The following is a 15,611-nucleotide window of genomic DNA, read 5'->3' on the forward strand; positions in this document are numbered from 1 at the left end:
TATTGGCAGGTTTATTCTTGCTGCTTTGTTGTACTTACAGTAGAGTCTCGCTTATCCAATCTTCACTCATCCAACATTCTGTATTATCCAACGTAGTCTGCCTCCTGTCCAAATCCACAGCTGTTTCAATACATTGCAATGTTTTGGTGCTAAATTCGTAAATACAGTAATTACTACATAACTTTAACATGTAGTGAACTGTTTTTTTCTGTCAGTTTGTTGTAAAACATAATATTTTGGTGCTTAATTCATAAAATCATAAAGTAATTTGACATTTAATAGGCTTTTCCTTAATCCCTTCTTATTATTCAACATTTTCGCTTATCCAACATTCTACTGGCCCGTTTATGTTGGATAAGTGAGACTACTGTACTTACTTACTTAGGATCACTCGTTGTCTTAGTATCATGGTCTTCCAAGTTCTTGGAAGATGCCTGTGTGTGAGTTTTTTTAATGTGTGGAGGTCGGTGCACAGCCAATCAACACACAGTCTTCACAGCGTGAGGGTCTCAACGAGTGACGTGGTTAACATGACAATGGTGGCTTCTCAGTCTGTTGCAGTCTTCTTCTACCTTCACATCCGTTGTAACATGTACCATGTTATCTTCTACCTTATCCACCAGCGAGGTCTTCGGATTGTGCTCGGTCTGGATCCTCCCCTGTGCGCCTCCCCCCCTCCCCGGGAGTGCATGACTTCGGTGGTTATGCCCGCGGGTTCATTGGAACATTCAAGCCCCCTCATGTTGTGTTGCATGTTTGTATTGTCATCTTGTTGTATCACTTCCCCCAACTCTATATGCCACTTTGAGACACTTTTTTAGAGTGAGACAGCGGGTCTAAATAAACATAATAGTAGTAGTAGTAGTAGTAATAATATACTTCCAACAGATGTCCTTTTAGTTTGCCATTTCTTTCCTGTTCTACTAGTAACTGACATTTCTTGTTCTACTGGTGACTTCTTTTCTTTCTTTTCTTTATTACCAGTATTTATAATCATGTAATAGCTGGAAATATTCTTCCTACCATCAGGCTAAGTGGGCCTTATTTTTTTTTCTGGCACAACTTCTGTAACAGTCATGTATTTTTCAGGTGAGGTTTATCCCATTGTTGCATCCCTATGCTGGCAGCAGTTCATCTGTGATGTGGGATCTGTGCTGCAGTTCTCAGAGGCATAGGAACATAGCCAAGAGGGGAAGAAAGCTGGCAAGTCTACAAGCTTCTCTAGGGAAGGAGAGCCTAAGGCATTCAGAGTTAACAGCAAACTGTGTCAAGGCTAGTCAGGACTTGAAGAATTTGTTTGAGTTGATCAGCATTCAGTTTGGGGTGGGGAACAGGAAGCATTTCGGTGAAAACTGATACACATGAGAAAAAAAAAGAACCATCAGCAAGAGCAAAGCTGGTACATATACAAGAAGTACAAAAGGAGTAACCTTTTGCTAAGGATTTTTACTAGGATTTTCATTTTGTCATCAGATTTGTGAATATTGGTATTTTTTCCATAGAATAACTGCTGGAAGAAATGGTGCATTCATTCACATCCCGTACTTCCAAATGGCCCATTGCACCAAAGTCGATTATTGAGATTGAGAAATTGGAAACGTTCATTAAATAAAGTGAACATTCCCAACTATAATTCTAATATGATGTAACTCGTTGAATAAAAGTACAGGTATAAAGTAGATGAGTTCCTAATCTTTTGCCAGCTCAATGTTCATTGAAATATTTACTGCAGACATCTGCTGCAACCCACACCAAAAAATCAGTGTTTCTCCCTCTCTCTTGCACAATCTGCTCCATGCCCTTGCTGCAAAAAACAAACAGACAAACTTCCAGCTAGACAGCAGACCTGGAGATTAAACAGGTAGAGGGCAGGAGTAAAAGGTTTTCTCAAAAAGGAGCTTATTTGTCACTGAAGTATCCTTGCACTACAGTGGTGATTATAAACTTCCACTTAAATAAGATGAGAAGACCAGAACTATCACCTGAAAGAGTAACATGATACTCATATTCCATCTGCGTGTCTTGTGCAGATTCTACATATGTTCACTATCACTTTTGCTATTAGGTTGTGTAGATCCCTGAAAAATTACTCTATAGGCTCATATATAAATCGAGAGATTTTGGTCAAAAAATCAACTAGAAAAAAATCTAGGGTGGCATATCCACGTGGCAATGTACCTTAATTTTTCATAAAAAGAGGGGCCTTCTCTGAGCGGGAAGGAGCCAGTGTACCAGTGCGCTCTCGAGCAGCCACTGACAGACCCTCCCACAATCTTTAACTGCCATTCCACTGGCCGCTGAGTGGGAGGGAGCCAACCTACTAACCAGGCACTCTCCAGCAGCCACGGAAAAGCCTTTCCACCATCTTTGACTGCCATTCCACTGGTCGCTGAGCAAGAGGGAGCCAGTTGACCAACCAGGCACTCTCCAGCAGCCGCTGAGAGACCCTCCCACAATCTTTAACTGCTCAGAGGCACCTATGGTCTCAGATCTGAACACCCGCGAGAGCAATGAGCGCTGCAACTCACTTGGCGTCTTCCCTGAGCTGTACTGCACTCAGTCTTCCCTCTCACTGCCCAACTTTGACCTGGAGAGGTTGGTGCAGCAGAGCCACTCTACTATCACCACCATGGTTATTTTTAAAGCTAATTGTATTGTTTTAATTTGTTTCTGTAAACCGCTCCGAGCCAAACTGGGAGTAGCGGTATACAAGCCAAATAAATAAAATAAAAATAAAAATTTCCTACTACCATGCCATTACCTTACTGCTAACTTGCCATAGCCCAAAGTTACTTCAAGTCACAGATACCTTATAGGACGACAGTACTCAGGAATTTTACCAACCAGCCTTTCTTTGACCCTCAGCTTAGTACTGCAACTGGGCTTGGCTTGGCTTGGGGCTGCTGGCTTCTTTGCTGGCGCTCTACTTTTGACTCTGTTCCTCCTGGGGGTTAGTGGGGACTTTTGTTTTGTTTTTGTTTTGTTTTTCGGAGTTTTATGGATCATGTTATTAATTCTTAATGTATTGTTTTATACGTTTTTAAACTGTTTTAATGTATTTTATAACTCTATTTAGATATTTGTAATTGTACATATCTTATGGCTTTGTAAGGTTGCCTACTTGTAAGCCACCTTGAGTCCCCTCCAGGGTAGAGAAAGGCGGGGTAGAAATGCCATAAATAATAAATATTTTGAAATTGAGACTTTTCTTAATTTTCTTGCTGGCTCATGTTTATCACTGATGACATCACTGACGGCCTTAACTAGAATGACAGCAAGGTCGATTTGCACTGAGCTTAGCGGAATATACTATTTAACTGATCACAATAATTGCAATTAGCTTTAAAAAAATTTAATGCTTAACATTTATTTATATCTTATTTCTGGACAATATGTGATTTTTGTCTTGTATTTTATGTTAAATTTGCTTTGATTTGCATTGTATTATATTGTGAGCTGCTTTGGGTCCCGTTAGGGAAAAAAGTGGGATATAAATAAAGATTTATTATTGTTATTATTATTATTATTATTATTATTATTCTCCTCTCAGTAGCATAGCAAATGGCAAGAACTTGGGCTCGATCTCCATTGCCCTATATCCCAGGATCTGATCCCAGATTATCTTCTTTATCCCAGATTATCTGACAGAGTAGAGTCATATAATCCAGTTCAAAACAAATAATCTGGGATCAGATCCTGGAATACAGGGCAGTGTAAATCCAGCCTTAGTTCATCCCAGGAGAACCTAAAGAAGTTCCTTGACTTTCTCTGCTGTGGTTCCAATTCTGGCCTTTTTGAATGACAGAGAAATTATGGACCCCTGGTACAGCTTTGTTGTTTTCCCCTCTCTGTGAAACGAACCTTAACTTATCAACTGGTCATATCAAAATCTTTAAATCTGTCCTTGACTTATACATGAGATTGACTTATACATGAGTATTTATGGTAATTGCTAGTAAATGAGCCAGTGGGGTCATTCGAGTCTTGTCCACTTTTGCAACAGTAAGCATTAAGTTTCTGTCACTAGTCTTTCCTTGAAAAATGAGTTCAACTCCATTTAATAGGGGTGAGCTCATACTGGAGGTTGGAAGGCCAGTTTAAATATTTTTGATCTTTATGCAACAGCATAACCTCTATTTTCTGCCCCAGGAGTGAGATTTTTGTCCTTTTCAGTCAGATGTTTGATATTTCAGGGTGGAAGGCCCTTGAAACTAATTCACAAAGGTTTTTGGGGGTTAACATTTTAAAAAAAGGTGGTTTTGAAAAGTGATTCTGGAGACCCAAAGTGCACATAGAGCAACCTCCCCCCCCCCCCCCCCCAAATAATAATAATAAAGAAGAAGACGGCTGAATGTGGTTCAGGAGCTTTGCAGTTCCCAAATGGCCTTTCAGCCACTCCTTTTGCATAGTATTGTTCTTTTTGGTTTCGGTAGTCTGCTGCTATTTTATTTTAAGGGAAAGAAATTAAAATTGAAACAGTGTATGTGGCATTTTCAACAAGCCATGTGGCCCCCAGGCCCTGACTGCAAACTTATTTGTGGAGCCACTGTTCTTTAATTGTTCCTTTTCCTGTATGCAAACGTTTCCTTCATTTTTTTGTTTGATTGTAACACAAATACTTTCCCCAATTATTTTCTATATGCTAAATGTGGGACTTTTCAACTGGAGGGAAAATCCCTTTCCTTTTCTGCTCTTACATATATTTAGCATCAGCAGAATCAATTGCATAAATGAAGAGCGTGAAAACGTACTGTTGTTTAAAGGTGTTTCAGTACGTGGTTGGTCACAAAGATATTTCCACAGCAGAAGATATGTAGGGCAGGTAAAATTGTGTCTTGACTTTGTGAAAAGCAAGAACATCGTCCTAGAGAGGCATCTATTCCAGCTTTCTGTTAAGACATAAAATGAATGAGCCTTTCACCAGATGAAGCATATTACGGTAATCTGCGTATTAAAGTTAGTGTGTCACTGAATTGTGGGAGGCAAGTGCTCTAAAAGGTATATTTGCAGAACAATAGCTCTAGGCTGTTCTTTGCAAACCAAATAATGTTGGTCAACTATTGCATTATAGTGGTAAAGAATGGGTGCAGCTGAAGCTGACTATAATGTGTACTTATATCTTTCTTTATGTATTTTAGGAAAAAGTGAGTGATGTTTTCAGAATCATTTTTATTCTGATTAGTAAATAGATGTTTGTTTATTTACTGCATTTCTATACCGCTCTCCTTCACCCCAAGGGGGACTTAGGGCAAAATTCAGTGTTGCCAATATACATACATAAACAATGCATAACATTAACTAAAATCAATAACATATAAATATGAATTAAACCACTAAAAACACTATACATAAAACATCATAACATAAAACATAAAGTGAATTACCATTGCACCAGTCCCATAGTCATAATTTAGCTGCTTCATTTATGTCTATATCATGATAGGTATTATACTGCAATACTGTCACTCATCAAACACCTGCTTGCAAAGCCAAGTTTTAAGCTTTTCGTGAACACCAGGAGGGAGGAGGCCAATTTAATCTCACTGGAGAGGGAGTACCACAGCCAAGGGGCCACCACCGAGAAGGCCCTGTCTCTTGCTCTCACCAGTCATACCTGCGAAGGTGGTGGGACTGAGAGAAGGACCTCCCCAGCTGATCTTAACACTCAAACTGGTTCGTAAGGGGATATATGTTCAGACAGGTAAGCTGGACCAGAATCATTTAGGGTTTTGCAGGCTAAAGCCAGCACTTTGAATCGTGCTTGGTAGTAAACTGGCAGCCTATGAAGATGGCACAGCAGAGGTGTTGTATACTCCCAGTAGCCACTCCAGTAGGGAACCTGGCTGCTGCCTGTTAGACTACTTGAAGCTTCCAAACAGTCTTCAAAGGCAACCCTATGTAGAGTGTGTTACAGTAGTCTATTAGAGATGCAACCAGAGCATGGACCACCATGGCCAACTCTGGCTTCTCAAGGTATGGGTGCAGCTGGTGCACAAGTTTTAATTGTGTGAAAGCTCTCCTGGCTACTGCCAAAACCTGAGGTTCCAGACTCAGATATGAGTCCAGGAGAACTCCCAAGCTGTGAACCTGCATCTTCAGGGGGAGTGTAACCCCATCCAACAGAGACTCTAACCCTATGGCCAGGTCAGCCTTACAACTGACCAGGAGTACCTCTGTCTTTTTCTAGATTTAATTCCAATTCGGTCACCCTCATCCAGACCGTCACAGCTGCCAAGCACCAGTTCAGGACTTGAACAGCCTCATTAGTAGTAGGTGGAAAAGAGTGATAGAGCTGGACATCATCTGCATATAGATGGCATCAAACTCCAAAATTCCAGATGATCTCTCCCAGCAGCTTCATGTAGATGTTAAATAACATGGGGAACAATACTGAACCCTGCGGGACCCCACAAGCACGTGTCTTCCAACAGGTGTCCTCCAACAACACCTTCTGGGAGCGGTCCTCCAGGAAGGCCCGGTGCCACTGTCAAACAGTACCTCCAAGTCCTGTTCCCATGAGGCTTCGCAGAAGGATACCGTGGTCTACAGTTAAGCCTTGCTTTCTTGATTCAGACGTAATTGGAATTACAGTTTCTGTATCAAAGCCTGGAACCTGGTACACAGAAAAGGAAAGGATGGATAGATATACAGGAGTTACATTGTGGCTTCATAAACCATATTTTATGAAGGGAGGATTTCTGCGAGCTTACAATATATGGAATCTGTATTGATTTTTGAAAAAACACTGGATTTGATGGTTTCTTTAAGTGCTTTACTTCTTATAAGTCAAATTGCATTACAGTGTTTCACTTGTGTGTTTATTTTTATATAGCTTTTAATGAAGATGTATCTGGAAAGAACTTTTTCCCATCACATCATCATCATCATGATATATGTTTTACCCATATTTTCTTTGAGGTGGGGAACAACAACAAATGATAAACACAACACCAAAGAGCATATAAAACAGATACCTATTAAACACAACCAATGTATATATTAAAACTGATCATTTAAATGTAAACACTGCCTGCAAGTAATTAGTTTTTCAAATTTATAAACAGCTAAGAATGTCAGATTTGAATGGTGGCTTGGATGCAACCGTGATTACTTGAATAATAGTTTACCTGCCTCAAATAAGCAAGGTATAGCAATGCTTGGATGTAAGGGATGTTGACTTCACTTACAGACATTATGTACATATGTATGGCCCATATCATGATTGTAAATATGCTTCTTTAAAAGTCAGATTTCATTTATTTTATTTAAGCATGTTTTTGAGTCTGTGTTTAGCAGTGAAATTTGCAGAAGCCTTTTCACTCTGTATAGGACTTATTTTCATGTCAGGAGCGACTTGAGAAACTGCAAGTAGCTTCTGGTGAATAGGACTGAAACAGTGGGTATAACAAGGTTAAGAATTTTTTTCTGGTTTGAGTGCTTAAATGGTTGTGACCTGGAAGATTGAGATCCAAAACTGATATTCTGACAGGGAGTTAAAAAACAAAACAAAACAGGAGAGTAGCTCTGTAAAAGATATCCTTGTACTAGGACATATTTTTGAAACGCTTCACCATAAAAGGTGCTGAGGACAGAGTGGGAGCTGCAAGTACTTGTCAGTGAGTCAGTAGAACAGAACCTTCGCAATGTAGCTTGCATGATAAGTTGTGAACCATTCTCAGTTTTCAGAAAGTGCTATGTAAGCAGAAGCCTTAGAAATATAGTGTAGCTACCCACCCACATCTATGTACATTATAGATCTCATATGTATTCCATGGCACTTATGCTTGAAATGTTTGACAGCTTAAGCGTTGGAAGGAGAATTGTCCAGGCAGTGGATCTTTTTCTCACATCTAGTGTTTATGCTTGCTGGGGGATTTTGGAAGCTGTAAATGCAAAAAGGTAACTTTTTCAAGCTTACTTTAGTGACTCGGTACATGACAGCACCCAACAATTAGTATGCACAAACTGCTTGAATCCATACCATGTATAGTTGTAATTTCCTTCTTTGTTGTTGTACAATTTAGGACCCATTAGACAGAACATAGGTCGCCACCCATGGATGGCAGCTGTCCAGGGGTTTTGTGAACATTCATAGTGTTTCAGTTCCAAGAGGCAGCAGTAACAGGGAGTTTAAATCATCTTCCAGTCACTATACATGGGTTGTTGTTCACATTCCTCTTGGTATGATCCTGTGTGTATGTATATGTGTTTTGGAGTCTCCTGACAATTTATAGTGGTCCCATAAATTTCTTAGCGTTTTCTTAGGCAAGGAATACTCAGAAATAATTTTGCCAGTTTTTTCCTATGAAATATAGCTTACAGCATCTGGTATTCCTTGGTGGTCTTCCAGCCAAGTGCTAATCAGAGCTGACCTTGCTAAGCTTCTATGATTAGATAGGATCTGGTGCTTTTAGGGCAGTGTTTCTCAACCAGGTGTTTTGGCCTACAACTCTCAGAAATCCCAGCCAGTTTACCAGCTGTTAGGATTTCTGGGAGATGAAGACCAAAACATCTGGGGACCCACAGGTTAAGAACCACGGCTTTAGGGTATTTGGGCATACAGATTTTGTACCCCATGAAATACAACACATGGAAAACCTCAAACTTTGAGACTAAATGTTGTCCACTGTGGACCCAGATTCACTCCCAAGGTTTCCCAAATGTTTGTATCCCCTTCACTTTGCTTTGACGATTTTCTAGGTTGCGTTATAGTTGTTGTTTTTCCTCTATTTGGAATTTAGCATTTGGATTGCATTATATTTTTTTCCTCATGGTATATAGCAGGGACATGGGAAGTGAAGCCTATGAGCTGCATGTGAATCCTGAGCCCCATTTGTAAATGATCCCCAGATGTACCAAAACCACCTTTCCCCAAATCCCCCAATACCTCCTTTTCTGACTGTATGCCACCCAAAACGGAAACTGGAAGTGATGAGACATTACTTATGGTTGCCATTTGGTTGGGAAGCTGCTGATAGGAATCTGTTTGGCTGCTATCCAGGGTTTGTAGTTCACAGAGGATCAGTTAATTGACCCTAGCCCCCATACAATGGTCCTGACATAGGCATTCTAATTGTTTCACAGAGAGCAAGTGGTAAACTGTGATGAAGCAGAATCTTAACATCTACAACTGGTTCCAAGTTATTAATAGCTGTGTTGCTCACTATGGTGTCAACACTTTCTAAGGAAATATAGGACACATGGAAGAGGATGACCGTATCGTTTTATGGGAGTAGATTGCATAACAAGGGACTTGCCAAAACAAATTGATGATGGAAGCAACATAAGGTTCCAGGATGAGGTGTATAATAAACACCCAGGCCTATTATTGTGTCTACCACCAAAGTTTAGTAGTAGGGCATTGACTTTTCACGCAGAAAGTATCTGGAAAAACTTAAATCTGAAAATCTGGAGAATAGCTGCCAATCAGGAAAAAAAAGCTCTGCCATATGCGCCAATGGTTTCATAGAATCATGGAGTTGGAAGAAACCGCATGGGCCATCTAGTCCAACCTCCTGCCATGCAGGAAAAGCACAGTTAGAGTACCCCCAGCAGATGACCATCCAACCATCTAGATTAAAAATTTCTCCAAGGTTTAAAAGCCTCCAAGCAAGGAGCTTCCACTACACTCAGAGGCAGAGAGGCCCACTGCTGAACAGCTCTTACAGTCAGGAAGTTATTCTTAATGTTCAGGTGGAATCTCCTTTCCTATAATTTGAACCCATGCTCTGAGTCCTAGTTTCCAGGGCTGAGCAGCAGCTGAGGGGATCATCGGTTGTTATATTTTTCCTTATTTGTTTATGCACATATTTGCAGAAGACAGAAAGAATAATAAAAATAATACAAGTAGAGAAATAAGAAGAGGTACATAGTAGCAAGGGAAGGAGGAATACAAAGTAGCAGGGCTTGGGGAAGTGGAAATGCTTGGGTTACTTTGTGGCCATCTGGACAGCTTCCAGGCTGAGAGAGGGAGATCAGCTGGATGCTGATGCTGCAGAGATCAGCTGAAGCGCATCAGCCCAAGCCAAGCGGCTGGGTTGGGGCGCATTTTGGGTATTCAAGGTTGGTTGCTGCTGGTTCTGGGGAAGCCCCGGGGAGACCATGAGGATGGAGGATATTTCCATTTCATCAGGCCCTCTGTCCTTGGGAAAAATACATTGTGGAATTCAGTTTATAATAATAATAATAATAATAATAATAATAATAATCTTTATTTATACCCTGCCATCATCTCCCCGAAGGGACTCGGGGCAGCTAACATGAGGTCAAGCCCAAATAATGACAATAAAGCAAGATAAAATACATACAGAAAAGACAACATCAAATAAAAATGTTTAACAGTAACATAGTAATGGAATAAAATAATGACAATAACATAATAAAACAAAGAATAAAATGCTAAAGGAAATTGGTAGTAGCTTATGTATTCTTTTTATTATGGGTGGGATTCGGGGTCTTCGATATCAATAATGTGGAGTAGGCGTAACCAACAGTGACTTACATCAGTAAGTGATTGTACTTGTATTTCCTTCCAACAGTCTCCATAAAGAAAGTATTGCAAAAATAGAATTTTGTCACCATGGCAAAGGCTGAAATAGCAGACTAGCTTGGAATCAGTTCCGATTGCTTAGCTGAAGGGAAGGGGAGGTATATCTAAACTGCATTTGGTACTGGGACTGTTTGCAGCAAAGCAAAACTTTTTGTCTAACCCACTACCTGAACACTTTTTCTCTCAACATGGGAAAGGTCTTGAGCGGCATAGAGCTTCCCACTACCATCATTACAAGATGCCCAGAAGAGAAGTTGCAAACTGAAATTGTGCAACCCACATGCAGATTGCTTTATGTTTTACAACTAAGCTCAGGTTGCTGTATTCAGTGGCAATATGTGTGTCTCTCACCTCTTGTGCAGAGGTGCTGGAATGCAAATCTGTAGGGAAATCCCCAAGGCTTTTGCTTGTACACAGTGCCTTAAATGGGGAAAGTGGTAATGGAAGTGGGAAAATGAAATAAAACACTTATAGTCAGGAATGCTATTTGCAGCACAGGAAAGCACAGAAAGCAATCATCCTATAATACACAAATCAACCTAAACTACATTGTGTGTATTAGCTTGCTGTTGTTTTTTTTTGTTTGTGCCTCTGAAAAAGTTGTTTATTTCCTAATATTAGATAAACATCCTATTTAGCCACTTGAAATTAATTTCCAGAGAAATAGCTATTAGTCAAACACAGCTTTCCTAACCTGTTTTTTCTAACCGAAGATGAATACTTCAAATAATTTTCACATCTCAGGGAACCTCTGCATAAAAAATATCTTAATTGTAGCTCAACAAAGTGTGGGGTTTTTTTTATCATGATTGTTTACAGTTTCATAAAGTTCTGGAAGATCTCAATTGAGAATGTCAATCTATTAGAAACTGTGTAGAGATCCATAGAATTGTAGGGCCTTTCCAGACAGGCCCTATATCTTAGGATCGAGTCCCATGTTTCTGCTTTAAACTGGTTTATATGAGTCCCCACTGCCAGATAATCTGAGATAAACGGAAAACCTGGAATCAGATCCTAGGATATAGTGTCTTTCTGGAAGGGCCCTTAGAGATAATACCATTATAAATGTTTTGGTCTTTAATGCCATGTTTGTTGTCTTTGTCACTTATTGTTATTACCCCCCACCTTTAGAAGGAAAATAAATCAGGAAAGATATTAACTGAATACTCCAAACTTCTAACATTTAAACTTCAGAGAGTTTCTTAAACAATTGATTAAATATTTAATTTTTTGCCAAACCCTAATTAAGATGGAAAAAATATGAATTCACGATCAGACCTTAAGTTTAGATTTTTATTGTTTGCCTTTTATTTCAGTTCTCGGAGTATTGCCAGAAGAAAAAAACTTTAGAAGATGATATTGCAAAATCAAAAATTGGACGCCAAGATACTGTAAGTTTTATTGTTTTAGAAATCAAATGTATAAATTTAGTAATTATAATCTGAAGATTTTAGGATATACATTTCCTTACAATAGACCCATTGAATCAAGGGAACTTGTCAGGTTTGCCAGCCACTTTTTCTGCATAATAGCTCTAAATATCACTGATATGTGTATATTATGTGGGAAGGGAAGTCACAGAAATATTTACTGGTCTGAAGGATGGGAATCACACAGTCTTCCATATGTTGTCATACTGCATCTCCCAGCGTTCCTCATCATCGACTGTGCTGGTTACAATTGAGAGCACAAATAACATCTGGATGGCATTCCATCAATGCCTTGAATTCCAGCAGCCCCCTAGATCCAACCCTTGATGTAACATAAGGGTGCACATCCTCTTCAGACCTAGAACTGCAGCTGGTATCCATATTGTCCCCAATTTTCCAGCTGTACCAGTGTAACATTGAAACAGCTTACTTAGAAGTATTCTAGGTGGTGGTTATGCCCTAATTTCAGACTTCAAACACACATTAGTATAAAGTAGGCATGGATCAAGTGTGGGCAGCGAACTGTACTTTTGGGAGGGGAAAGGTGGAAAAGTTCATAATCCTTCAAAAGAATTTCTTTTTAAAATAGAGCAGTTTTGGAGCAATTTTCACCTTAAAATCACTCAGCCATCCAAATACTTGAAGCACACAAAAAATTCTCCCACCCCTATGCCACAAGGACAACAGAACCCATACTATTTCCAAATAACAATTACTGTATTTCTTTGATTCTAAGTTACTATCAGTTCTAAAATGCATAATTATTTCAATACCACTAACATTATACACACACACACACACAAATACACATACATACATACATATAAATACACACACACACATCCATGATTAAAAGATGTTTATATGGGGAGTGCATTGTAGAATCAAAAAATATGGTTTTCTGCATTTGCTCCAAAATGGCAATAGGAAGAGAAACACCTCAACTGCACAAGCATCCCTTATTACTTCCAAATAACTATGTTTCCTTTTGCAATAACTCTCAAAATGTCAACAGGAAGAGAAACATCTATGCTTCCTGTCACCATTTTGAGGAGATCTATAGATGAAAAGAAAGGTATTTGGGCTTGTGGAGAGATATTGAGTGGGAATTGGCTCCTGACCCACCCATAAGTTGTTTCTGCCTGGTGTAACAGTTGTCCCCTTGTATGTATGCCATAACTACAAATCAGAGCTTGTATATTTAGAAGAAAAATAGAGTAGAAAGCCATAATCACATATCATAATTGCTACTATTTAAGATTTCTTTTTGATTTTCCCAAAATAAAATGGATCCAGGCAGAACGCGCTGCGCTAATAAAGAAACTTGCTGACCTTCGACAAAAGAAAGAGCAACTAAAAGCAGAACTAGATAAATACAAAGAATGTGATCCAGAAGTTGTTGAAGAAACCCGTAAGTACACATCCAGAGCTGTATTTAATGTATTGTCAACCGATGATACTGTGCGGTTGGAGGAAGATAACCTTCTCCCAGAGTCCACCAAACAAAAATAAACTAAACTAAAAACTGTGTACTGTACTTCAGTATTGATGACATGACAATGACCACTACCATGTTTTAAGCCAACACTTAGCGTGTAAGGTGCAGGAAGTGCCATGTGATTTGTCATTTGTCCTAATATGTATGTTTTGTAGACATTGAAATTGTTATAACTTAACAATCCTTGGTTGCTACTGGCAAAATATTTTAATAATTTGGTAGTGTCAAGGGGGGGATCTGGTATTGAGGGGAGTATGTATTGAGGGGAGTTTGTATATTTATTAAGTATCTACTTAATAAATATACAAAGTAGCACTTAAACAAGAAAAGATTTGAAGTCTGATTGGGGGGGGGGTGGTGGCATTCATAACCTTTTTGAAAAGTAAAAAAATTATGGCATATCCTTTCGGCAAATGTGAATCTCCATGAACATCTGGAGACCACCTTTTGAAAATCACTAGTCAAGGAAAGCCATGACTTCGATAGAAGTCAACCCTTTGAAAAAGTGATGTTCACAAGCATTCATGCAATGGCACACGGGTAACTCAGCTGTTAAACTGAAGAACCATGTCTTTGAACTGCCAGGGACAAAGACATGCCACTGCAAAAAACATATACTCTCCCTTGAAACCTCTTAGTTTAAAATATGCACTTACAAGACAAAAAATAAAGTCTTCTTTAAAAAGTAACATATCTTGTTTACACACAAACGTCTTGTATTAATTCACCATACAGGCACATTTCTTATTAAAGTTCAATTATAGCTGGGGTCTAGTTTCTCTGTGTTGAGAACATAGGACATCATTCTTAATCAACAGTCCATAGTCCTAAGTCTTTAAGTATGCATCTTATGAAAGTTCAAACTGTTTAACTCATTGCTTATGAAAGCAAACATATAGTAAACTATTCCTGCATAAGTCGAAATGAAAACTGTTTCCATTGAAGCCCAAAAGCATATTGCATCCACCTCCACTGAGGTCTAAAGCAAACTGCTAGCATTGAAGTCCAAAAACATACTGATAACAAAATGGTGCCTTGAGTCTGAACATGCTCAGTACAATCACATTTCTGTAGCTCCTCCCACACCAAAGAAGTACAGTCAAACTGGCTAATCAATACAATACAGGTTAGCAAATAACTACATTAACAAATAGTGAAGGCTTGGAAGGTTGCTATTTCCACCAGATTTGAATACATATTTGTTTCAAGAGATGTTGAAACAAATGACAACAAACTACTAGATGGAAAAAAGAAGTTTTTTTTCCACCTTTGAAACTCATTGGTTGGCTGTCAACAATATTTTGACTTGGCATATCTTAGAAGTTGATTGTGAATCTTGGGAGCAAGAATTATATTCATGTGGGATAATTAATAATTGATTAGATAAATAGGAAAGCTAGGGACATGGCAATATTGGTTTGTACATCAGACTATATTGCCAGAGCAAAAATTGTTTCCCAGTGTATTTTTGGTACAAGTCTGCATATCCATAATTTGCTTTGCTTCTATCCATTCCATTTTGTGTTTGTTTCACTTTGCATTATTACACGCATGCACAGTTCCATTTTTTGGTTTTCTCGCAAGTCCATATGCTTCCATCTAATTGTCAAAAACATTGGTTTGAGTTCTTCCACAAGCTTTTGCGTTTCATTCAACACTTTTGTCTTATGTTCTGTTAGCTATTGTCACTTTTACTTTAGCAGCAGAGTTAGATGGAGTGCCTCACATATTGAACACAGGATCATGGCATGAAAAGATTAAGTATTACTGAAGACACAAAAGTCCATGAGTTCACCAATTACCATAAAATTTATTTTCTGACATGATCCAGAATTTGAATGAATTAACTTTTCTTTTCTTTCAGTGTTAAGCTGCTCCATAACTTGTGTTTGGCTGTAGTATGGTAATGCAGAAAAGGACAGATTTTAGACATGCTGGCTGTTATTATCCTCAACGAACTCCTTGAAAGAGTTCCATTGTGTCTGTTAATTATGCATTGTCTTTGACCCAACATCTGTAGAGGCCTTCTGTGAAATGAAGGAAATGCACATAACACTGTTGCATCTGTCTCTCCATCCAAGAGCATATTAAACACTACTGTATAGCTGTGGGTTTGTGAGGCTGCATTGTTAAA

At 38.9% G+C, this 15,611-nt stretch overlaps 1 protein-coding gene across 1 annotated transcript in view; it reads left to right on the forward strand.

Moving 5' to 3' along the window:
- The window catches only part of MND1 (meiotic nuclear divisions 1), a 39,721-nt gene that overhangs the window by 17,802 nt on the left and 6,308 nt on the right, over positions 1-15,611 (forward strand). The window contains exons 5-6 of the mRNA XM_060776197.2: positions 11,866-11,940; positions 13,276-13,390. Of these exons, the coding sequence (XP_060632180.1) occupies positions 11,866-11,940; positions 13,276-13,390 (190 nt within the window). The remainder of the gene's footprint in view (positions 1-11,865; positions 11,941-13,275; positions 13,391-15,611) is intronic.

This window comes from Anolis sagrei, chromosome 5 (assembly GCF_037176765.1).
Source record: "Anolis sagrei isolate rAnoSag1 chromosome 5, rAnoSag1.mat, whole genome shotgun sequence".
NCBI lineage: Eukaryota > Metazoa > Chordata > Lepidosauria > Squamata > Dactyloidae > Anolis > Anolis sagrei.